At 52.7% G+C, this 10,878-nt stretch overlaps 1 protein-coding gene across 1 annotated transcript; it reads left to right on the top strand.

The window, feature by feature from the left end:
- Positions 1-407: 407 nt before the first annotated feature.
- DMRTB1 (DMRT like family B with proline rich C-terminal 1) lies at positions 408-9,069 on the top strand. Its single transcript, XM_022575017.3, is given in 5 exon segments — positions 408-918; positions 921-1,560; positions 3,505-3,710; positions 6,949-7,093; positions 8,443-9,069. Coding segments are annotated over 5 exon segments (1,140 nt in total). The 5' UTR covers positions 408-834; the 3' UTR covers positions 8,508-9,069.
- Positions 9,070-10,878: the final 1,809 nt, after the last annotated feature.

Genomic DNA, 10,878 nt, shown 5'->3' with positions numbered 1-10,878 from the left:
CACCAGGTATTAACCATAACTACCTCCTTAAAGAAAATGATTGATCCTATGATCACAAGCTTTTTTCTTTCTTTTTTGGACCTAAGGGGGGTGGGGGGAAGACCTCACGGTGTCACAAATTTCTATAAAACAAAAAAATGAATTAGTTTAGTAGTCTTGGGAAGCTATGAAGTTTGTGGCAACTTTTTAGGTGTCCTGAGATTTGGGTTGTTTTACAGAGGTAACTAAATTCATGGCACAGTTAAGCAATGGTTCAAGCTCATGCTAAAATATCCTAAGTCTATTTTACTTTAAAGCATTCTAAGTATGCTTGACTTTGGAAGGCATCAACAACAGCAATATGCCATCTTCCAGAAATGTATTCCTATACCAATAAGACTTAAAAAATGGGAATTACTATAGGGCACACCCTTGAGCAGCTATCACATTGCACTGAGCTCTTGAGAATATTCTGGAAGCATCGCTGTGAACGGCTGCTTCCCTGCAGGGAAGATAAATTAAATTCAGCAGAAGCAGCAGCTTTTGGAAGGAGAAACACGGTTTGCCTTTTGGAATGCTTTTCTACCGGAATGGGTTGGTTTATACGTTCCTCTGGAGCTTTAAATCTGTGCACCGTTGAATATCACTCCGCCTTCTTTTTTTGAAACTACGAAATAGCTTCTGTCTGTGGGATGGCGGGAATAGAGAGTTTGGAAATTAAATGCCTAAAGCGTCAGATAATCCAGATGACATATATGCAATAGCATTACATGAAGAACTTATTCAACCCAATCCCTTGCATCTTATTAACCAAGGGACAGAAACTCTCCAAATTTTGCACCCAAAAAAGGGAAAATGCAAGGGTCTTGCTGCAGTTCCTGGGACGCACTGAGAGTCGCTTTGTTACAAGTGTATCCAAAGTCCCCAGCACCAGCGACTCGTGGGGCACTGCTCATCCGTGCTCCACTCGCTCTGCAGCTCCCAGAGGTAGCGGTTGTGCAATGGAGGCAGACCTTGCCAAGCTGGCCGACAAGATGCTGCGCGCCCCCAGGTGCTCCCGGTGCCGGAACCATGGCTTCCTGGTACCCGTCAAGGGCCATGCGGGCAAGTGCCGCTGGAAGCAGTGCACCTGCAAGAAGTGCTACCTGATTACCCAGCGCCAGAAGATCACGGCCGCGCAGCAGGTACTCCAGAAGCAGGTCTCCGAGGAGGAGCAGGAGGTGGCCCTGTGCGCTCAAGGGCCCCAGCTGGCCTCCGGGGACACGGCCGCTGTCCCGGGCTCAAGCTTACGCCCGCTGCCTCCGCCTGCCGCTTTGGGAGACGCGCATCCGGGCCCCGAGCGCCGCGCGGCCGCCTGCTTCCTCCAGAGACCCCAGCAGGGCTGGAGCCCCGGCCCGAGCACCTTCCAGCCAGTTCTGGGAGGCCGCGGCCCGGTGGGGCCGAGCAAACAAGCCGCTGCGGCCATGCCCAGTTCTCTGAGGCCCCAGCTCGGGGCGGAGGCCGCTGGCCGGGGCTGCCCCGGCCGCCTGGAGCTGAGCAGGCCGCTTCGGCCGGTGCTCAGCCCGCCATTCGCCGACTTCGGTAAGATTCCCGGGCGGGCCCCGCGCGGCCTTGCCCTGCTGTTGGTTCCTCTCCAGGATGCCGCCTCCCCGCTCCCCACGCCGGCGTCCCAGGCCCGCTCGGATCCCGCGGGGAAGGGGTGGGGGTGGGGAAGATGCTTTCTAGAGGTAACCTTGCTTTGGGATACCCTTTTCTGAGTAGTCATTTGGGTTCGGTGCCTTTTTGCAAGAAGGTAAAAGAGAGAAAGGAATGGGTGGTTCTGAGGGCTTTTAACATTTAGCTGCAGCTTTTTGCGTTTCCATCCTGAAAGGAAAAAAATGGCCCCCAGTCGACTTTGCTGCCCCTCCCCCTCCACGGAGAGGCTCGAGGAAGCCTGACCATACTGCGCTTGCGCGCCTCTTCCCGCCCTTTTCTTGGGCTGGAGGCTCCTCCCCAGGACGTCCCTGTGGGTGGGCTAGCGCAACAAGACTGCGCCTGCGCACCGTCCCCTCCGTTTCTGTGCCCTAGAGGCCCCGAGCGTCACCCGTTCCCTGCCCCAATGGGTCTGTCTGTGCAGCCCTTCCAGCCCTTTCCCAGGCGTGGGTGGGAATGCGAGCTCTGCACACTACAGCAGGACAGTCTATTGAGATGATTGTTGTTGCCTGTTTTTTCTCCCCTCCCCCCATATGCATAAATTACATTGTTCCCTAGGTCTTGTGGCTTTCACTATTACAATTTCAAGTCACGTGTAGATTTGAAGCTTTTTTAAAGGGGCTTGTTTTGGGTGCAGACACGTGTCTTCTTGGTTTTCTCTATGGCAGTGTGGTAGAAAGAGCACAAGTCTGAGTCAGGACGCTGGGGGCCTGCTCACTCTGTAACCCTAGGCAAGCTCCTTCCTTCTGTGGCGGTCTCTCCCCTCTGTATGCTAAGGGGATTGGCCTGATGCTCTCTGAAGCCCGTTTCTGCCTTCTGGGGCATTCTAGGAAAATATAGGTCCCCAGAGAACTAGATGGGGAAGACAGATCTGAAACAGCAATTCTAGGAGAAGGATATCTTTCCATGGACGCAGTGCCTTCCTTCCTTCCTTTCATTTATTTATTTTTGGCTGCATCGGGTCTTCGTTGTCGTGGCCGGGCTTTCTCTAGTTGCAACGAGCGGGGGTTGCTCTTCGTTGCAGTGCATGGTCTTATCACTGCTGTGGCTTCTCTTGTTGTGGAGCCACAGGCTCAGTAGTTGTGGCATGCGGGCTCTAGAGCGCAGGCTCAGTAGTTGTGGCGCACGGGCTTAATTGCTCCACGCCATGTGGGATCTTCCCAGACCAGGGCTCGAACCCGTGTCCCCTGCGTTGGCAGGTGTATTCTTAACCACTGTGACACCGGGGAAGCCCCACAGTGCCTTTCTTTGTTCCATCTCTCAAAGAACAGGGACTGAGCCCTGAGCACCATGTGTCAGACACTAATGATGAAAAGGATGAGTCAGATTCCTTGCCCTCAAGGATCTTGTCCCGGGGAGAGGGACACCACTGATCAAAGAGTCGCACAGATTGGTGTATAGAGCTCTGATAATCGATGGTTTAGCTGTGGTCAGAAGGAAGCTGGTTAGGAGCTGAGTACTGGGGACTTCAGGAGGCAAAGTGGGGTCAGGAGAAAAAGCCTTCCAAGCTTAGGGAACAGCATCTGCAGAGGCCCTGAGGTGGAGGAGAAAGAAGGAGCTGCTAGATTTTCGGGAATGAGGAGGCTGGAGTGGAGGCAGGAACTAGCCCACATGGGGCTTCGTGGCTGTGCCAAAGGACTTTTCCTAAGAACAGTGAGTGGAACATGGGTGAAGGGTTTAAAGAGCAGGGAGGGTCAAAAGCATAATGGATGTGGGAGTTCTCTGTAAATGGATATGAGTGTTTATTGTACTGCTACCTTCAGACAGTAATGTGATGCCCTGTTTCCTAGCTCTGTGTGTTTTTAACACTTCCCTCATTGTGTCCCTTTTCAGGGCCCCCTCTGAGCGTCAACTCAGATCGTGTGGTGGGGTCTGAGTACCTGGAAAGAGAGCCTTCCAAGCTGTACCACAACTGCTCCAGCATGCACCCCTACCACCCGTTCCTGCTGGGCTACCAGGATGCATCCCTTACCCCGGGGGTCCCCCCGCAGCAGGGTTTCCAGCATGTGTCCTGCAGCCACTACAATGGAGCAGGCTTGGTGAGTACCATCCCTGACTCTTCGAGGTTCCTCCTTACCCCAGTTACCCTGGCTGCTTTTACAGACCCTCAGTCCCAGGAAGCCAGCCATTGTGCCCACTCTGTACCAGGCCCTGGGCACTGGTCAGAAGGATACAGCATTGACCTTGTACTGTGTGCGCCTCTGGGAATGCACATGTGTAGCCAAGCCTGTACACATGTAGACAAGTCAGGCTGGGCTGTGGCGTGGGTTAAAAGGCTCCGGGGGGAGCTCAGGCATGAAGGAATACAGACACATTTCAGATGAGCCTGAGGAACCGCCACACAGTAAAACTGAGTGACCACCAGCCTTGACCCATGGAATGCCAGTGCTAGAAGGGCCCTTCATTTTGCTGGGTACCAGAAAGGAAATATCACTTTCCTGGAGCCACACATTTGAGGGCAGAGCCAGGAGCAGACATAGGTCCCCTGCCCCAAAGGGATATCCCACCGGAGACGGCAGAGGGCTTTCAGAAGGAAGTGGCATTTAAGCTTAGTCATGAAAAATATGGAAACCTTCCCCAAACACCTGTCACCTTAGGAGATATTTGTTGAAAGAATGGATGAAATTTAATCCTTTTATAAGATCAGTGGTTGGCTACTAACTGGTGTGCTTTTTTTGAGCCTGGAGTTTCGAGTGCTGGATGTGTAAAAGTCAGAACCGTTGTGTGAGATACGGGTGGGGGGACCAGGTTTTGTGGCCTTGGTTACCAGCTCCTTCCGCCCTTCTCCCTTTTGGCAAGCACTGAGGGCCATCAGGACTGCAGGATAGTGAGAGGCCTGGGTGACCAGTCCTGACTTTGACCCCATAAGGCTGGACCTGTGGGGGAGGTTGGCTTAGACGCAGTTCAAGTTCAGGGAAATGTAGACCACTGTCACCTTTACTGTCTCTCTCAGAGCTACAAGCCTAACGCTGGATGTTACAGAGATGTTTCCCTTGGGTGGAGGGTGGAGAAGAGCGAGTAGAGAGTAGGCTTCTTAGGTTTAATGTGGGAAGTGAGTAAGAGAAAGGATAAAAGCTTGGCATTTACATAATGAGGTCATTAGCCACAGGTCATTAGCTGGTTCAGTGGGGTTCCAGCTGTGACCAGGCAGGTCAGGCACGCAGGGGCTGGATCCCCACTCCTGCTTCACCTCAGCAGCATCTCCTCTGTCTGTTCCAGATCTTTTAAAGTTTTATTTAGAAATCATTTTCCATTCATTCAAGGGGGAAAAGTTGGAACACCCCTGGTCTTGATCATTTCCAGGGTGTCTACTGGCCCTTATGTCAGCCCTCGAGGTGAATGTTATTTCATTGTAGGGCAGAGGAAGAAGGCTCCAAGAAGTTATGTATTTGTCCAGGGTCACAGGACTGGGGAGTGAGGGACTAGGATTCAGATTACACAGCTGGTCAGTGACAGAGCCAGGACAGAGGCAGAGCAAACATGGCCCTTGACTCTCACCGCCACCCCTGCCCTGCCTGAAATTTGGGGGTGCCGGCCACCCCATTGCAGCCCAGGGAGAGCACGGCGTCTCTAGCCTCCACACAAAGAGAGGGACCTTGGCCAAATGGAGCACACACCCACCGTCTGCTCACACAGAAGCCTGGGGCCTGGCATCCGGGGCAGGGCTCTGATTGACAGGCCTGCCAGACGGCCTTTGTTAGGAGTGTGATCTCAGTTGGTTTATCTGGGCCTGAGCTGCCACCACAAGCCCCAGGCAGGAGCTGTGATCCAGGGAGAGACTCCGCTGAGCAGCTTGGAATTAAAGCACTAATAACCCCCCTTCCCACCCGCTTCACGTCTGGATAGAGGACCAGGCATTTATTTGTGAAGCTGTTTCGAACCCAAGAGCCTATGAATTGCTTTCATCGTTGTCCTGCTGGCCCCTGCTCAGCCTCCTAGATACGCCCCGAGCCACCTTCCACCTTCTCTTCCTGTCCTGCCCCACCTGTTACTTCTTTGCTTCCTCTTTTCTCTTCCCACAAAAGAGCACAGGCCTGGAATCGCACAGACCTAAAGACCAGTCCTACCTCCGCTGTTTACTGGCCACATGGCCTGGGGATGTCACCTAACCTCTGAGGACCTCGCTTGGGTTCTTAATCTGTACAATGGGGGTGAGAGTCCTATCTCATAGGGCCATTGATAGATTCCAGCAATAAGGTATGAATGTGTACAAAGTGTCTGGCACAGGGTCTGGGACATGGCAGGTACTCAAAAGTGGGCTTATCTTCCCTTCCTTGTGGTCAAATTAAGTTAGGAAGTGCTGGGTTAACCTAAGGAGATTTTTGCAGACTGCCTTGAGGCCTTTAATATGCTTGTGTGTGACTCACCAGTGTGGAGGTGGTATGCAGTGTTTCTCAAACTCCCTTGACAAAGAACACTGTTGAGAGCACTTTTAGAAATACCTTGTAGGACACCAGAGTTCTCTGGAGCACAGCTTAAGAAGGGCTGCTCTGAAGCATCTGGATGGAGAAGTAAACAATAGGACCCACACCTGAAATTCATAATTTTCTATCACATTCATGTCTTCCCAGTTAAGTTTCTCTGAGCTGTGTAGTCATCACCCCTCCACGTCCCCTCATTCCAGCCTTGGGGTCCTGTGATGTGGGGTGAGCTTCCATCTTCCGGAGAAGGAACAGAAATACAGAAGGGCTGATTGCTGAAGCCACTTTGCTGAGGTCACCCAGCTGCCCTTGCCTCAGTAACGGCTGCACGACACTGTCCGGTTAGAAGGGGGACACCCCCCAGGCCCAGCGACCCTGGAGTCTGAGTCATTACACGTGGGGAAGGTGGGACCACACGTAGTCGGGATGCATGCAGATCCTTCTCCATTGCAAAGCAGTGGGGTCAGGCCGACTCGGGATTCAGTTCTGCCTCTGCCACTCACCAGCTCTGTGGCCCTGGGCCTGTACCTTCATCTCACTGATGCAGTTTTTGGTCACCACAGTGAGGATAGTAATAGAACCTCCCTCCTAGGGTCGTAAGGATGGAAGGAGGTTGTGGACCTGTGCAAGTGCGCCTGCTCCCGGGCTTATCTGATGTGTGCCTTTGTTCCTTCTTGCCTCAGTCATCTGGCAGGTGCTTGCCAAGCAGCCTGTTCCGGGCGCCCTGTGCCCCGGTGTCTGGGCCATGGAGGTGAATCTGCTCCACGGGGAGCCCCCCGTTCAGGAGAATGAACGTTGGGTTGGCCCTTCTGGCCAACCCTCTCCCCTCTGGCTCTCTGCTGTGTGCGCCCCACAGGTGGAGAAGCCAGTGGAAGACCTCCAGACCCGCTACTACCTGCTGCCGCCGGCCCAGTTACCCCCGCGGTACCTCTCCATGCTCCACTGCGTGCCCCCGTCGTCCTCGCTGCCCATCGTGTCTGACGCGGACAAGGAGAACACTGGTGAGTGACCCCCCCCTTCCAGCTGCCGAGGGGCCAGGGAGACTTTCTGGAGGAAGGGGGCCCTACTGCGAAATGGATGTGCAAAGAAGGGAAATGGAGAACAGAATTTTAAATGTGCTGGGCCCTGGGTAAGCTCTTCCTTGCACCCCTCCCTAAATTCCATCCGTGATCATCTAGGGGAGGTGGGTCCCCATTCTCAGGTGAGGAAGCCGACAGAACCCTGAGAGGTTCTCCTATATGTCCGTGGCGGAGCTCAGATTTCAACAGAATTCTCTGCCTGGCTCCAGGTCCGATGCTAATTTCCTCACCTTAGCAGTGCCCGTGGGCAGAGACTTGGAGGATGGCACGCATGTGGTGTGTTCAGAAGACCAGAGGTGCCGGGCCTCTCTGGCTGGGGAAGCAGCACGTGCTGAGCCTGGAGCAGCAGCTGGAGCCAGTTTGCGGGCTGGTGGGGATGATTCCTCTCCCCCAGGCCACTCTGGAGAGGACCTGCCCTTCACAGCTCTGCCACTGGTGCACTTGGTGATCTTGGGCACTCACACCCTCCTCTAGACCTCAGTCTTCTCACCTGTAAAACAGGCCCTGTCACAGGGTTACTGTGAGGGTCAACTGCAACTCTGGATGTGAAAATGCTTTGGGTTTTCTTTTGAGGGCCCTTGCAGCTTTAAAGGTTCTAGGATTTTTTTTTTTTTTTTTTTTTTACCCTTTCCATCCTCCCCGAGGCTCCACAGGAAAAGAAACTGAGGCCTATTGTACACTTGCTGTGTGTGCAACACCTAGATCTGTTGGCTGGGGAGATGGTGCAGTGTGGCTTGAAGTACGCTGGCCCTGGTGCCGCACAGCCTGGGTATAAGTCCTGACTCCAGCACTTGCCAGCGGTATGACCTCGGGCACGTTAATTCACTCCTTCGTGCCTCAGTTTCAGTATCTGTACAAGCGGACTAATGAGGGTCCCTTACTTCACGAGGCCATCCTGAAGATGGCTGAAACGATAAAGGCGGTAGTAAAAGTTCGTTCTCATTTAGTGTTTCACCTAATCCCCTGATGCTGCAAAGTATGGCATCATCTCCTTTGACAGAAGGAGAAGCTGAGGTTCACAGCTGGGAGTAGCTTGCTTCCTCCCACCCAGCTTGTGACAAGCAGAGCTGGAGTTTGAACTTGAGTCTGTGTCATGTGGCCAGGGCTAGAATTCCAGTTTCCTGACTCCTAGCAAATTAAAGGTGGCCGTGGGAATAACTAATTCTCCGTAGGGACTGGGAATGATGGGAATGCCTTCGAGAAAACTTACATCTGAAAACAGGTAATTTTTCCTCTTGCTGAATCCAGCCCCTCTTCTCTGTCCTTCACAGATGACCAGGATGCGGAGGGGCCGTGGGAGCCCAGCCAGCTTTAGTCCCAGGAGCAGTCCGGCTAGGCCCTGGCCCTCAGGCCAGCAGAGTGGGGCCTTGGGGGTGTTAACAGCAATGATTTTCTTGTCTCTGTTCAGTGATGTGTAGGGAGGAAGGATAGTGATAGGCGTAAGATGACAGTTAATTCCCATTTCAAGATTGGAGGAAGGAAGCTGATTGCTAAAGTCCTCTCAATCCTGAGATAACAGGCGGTTGAAAAGGAGCTTGGAGGGCAGAGCCAGGGCTGTAAGGAGTGGGGGACTGGTGGAAGCTCACGTTAAGGAATGAATTTAACCGTCTCTGGTTTGTGCTGCTGTTACCAGACTCGCCCCCAGAGGCAGCCTCTGATTTCCTTAGGTCCCGCTCCAGGACAGGAGGCACCATCTACTCCAGTCTTCTGGTTCTGCTGCCTCTCCCTGGTCCCCAGCTGGGGGCCACACAGACATCAGGCGTCCAGCACATCCAGGCGGATGGCACGAGCAGCCAGGACCAGGGCGCTGACAGCAGGTTCTGCAGCATCCTTCCTTGCTGCTCTGTCCCCCACAGTCAGCCTGGCCACTGCCCCTCGCTCCTTCTCCAGCCTTTACTATAAGCCTTCTGGCCGCTAGGGCTGCTTCACTTGTTCTCCGTGAAGTTTAAGCCATTATAGGCATCATTTCTGGTTTAAAAAAATCTATTAAAGTTTGACTATTTAGTGTTTTTATAATGATTGCTAGCTTTAAAAAGTAGTCTGTTCATAAGCGCTGATGCAGCTCTCAGAGAATAGGATGGTTCTTCCACATCACCTGTGGCACCAGCAGTTTCTTCTCTGGGAACAGTTGACTATTGAAATAAAATCGGCAGTAGAAATCCTTGTGGAAGGTTTATCGTCTCTTTAAATCTTTGTGGAGGGCAGCATTGGGTAGGGGAGTCGGGAGCTGGGGTTCGTGGCCCGTTGGCCTGCTCTTTCTGTGTAGTTAGGCAAGGCCCTTCCTTTACTTCAGTTACCAAGTGAGAGCCTTGGACCAGGCTAGTAGGTTTTTTACTATCAGTATTGTTATTATTTTAAGCAGTAGAGACCTCTTAAGGAAATTTGATGCAGACACATAAAATGTAAAGATTTCTTTTAGTTTCTCTTCCCTAGCTCCTTTCATGGTCCCTGCCGAGTGACATGGTTTTAAAAAACAGAACTTGATCCCATTTTTGTGTTTTAGGGTCCTGGTTCTCTTCCCTTGTTTTCACTTCCTCTGTCATTTAAAAAGTATCCTGCATCTCTGCTGGATTCAGAACCTGACAATCAGCTCTGCCCATGAGGAGCATGGAATCTAGTGGGACAAACAGACAAATAGACAGTCCAGTGGGATTGCCATGGGACAGAGAGAGGTAAAGGGGCTGTTGGCGGGGGTGGGGGAGAGAAAGCCTTCCTGAAAAATTGGGGCTTTGACTGCATCTTCAAGTGCGAGAATGAGTTAGGTGAGGGTAGGCACTCTCGGTAGGGAGGTAGAAAGGGTAGGAGACCTGGAGTGACAGATTTGAGGGTGAGGGACGGTGTCCTGTTCTCTGTCTGGGAAGGATTGGCACCCAGGAAACTAGGCCGACCTGCCTCCTGTCTTGCCTGTGGGCCAGGCGTCTTAGGACAGGTGGCAGGAAGAACACTGAGAAGTGATATTCTAACTGTTCTCTCAACATCAGTGTGGTGGCTGGAGTTCAAGGGCCTGGGCCTCTTCTGTTGGAATGTACTGGAGCAAGTACAGTCAGGAATTTTTCAGTTACTGCTTTATAGACAGTGCTTTCAGCAGAGCAGAACCAGGCATACTGAGGCCTGCAGGTCACACTGGCTTCAGTCTGGACCTGGTGATGCAGCGATTTTAGACTAGCCTGGCTTTGAGGCTAAAGCTATCAGCCACCCCAATGCTGGTGCTGCCCCTGGGTCCACAGGGCTGCAGGAACCCCAGGAGGGTGGGAGAAGACCCGGCGTCTGGTTCCACTTGGCGGAACTCTGCCCTCACTGGACCTGTGACCTTCTGACAGTATGGCCAGGTGGGGCTGGATCAGTGACCCTAATTTTTCATCACTTTGCTTTATCGTAGACCCCATGCTTTGAAAGATTTTTCAACCAAACTGCATTAATCCATAAAGCTGTTTTTGCATTTCTAATCAACACACACAAGTAAGAGGCAGTCTGTGACCACAGGGACTCCACACCATGCCAGACCAATGTTTAATTAGCCTGCTCACAGAGTTGAGGTGGGAAGCTCTGTCCTGTGGAGAAGAGCAATGTTCCCTGGTCCTCCAGGGATCCATGTGCAGAGGACTCCTGGAAGGGGAGGATCGCTCAGTTGTCCTGCAGACCTGTGAACTGATGAGCCTCAGAGACTGGTCGGCATCTTTCCTGCAGCCTTGAGGGTACCTGCTGGG

This window comes from Delphinapterus leucas, chromosome 1 (genome assembly GCF_059928025.1).
Source record: "Delphinapterus leucas isolate spDelLeu-1000000601 "Yukka" chromosome 1, BTC_Dleu_Yukka2, whole genome shotgun sequence".
NCBI lineage: Eukaryota > Metazoa > Chordata > Mammalia > Artiodactyla > Monodontidae > Delphinapterus > Delphinapterus leucas.
This window is presented reverse-complemented; position numbering and strand designations above follow the sequence as displayed.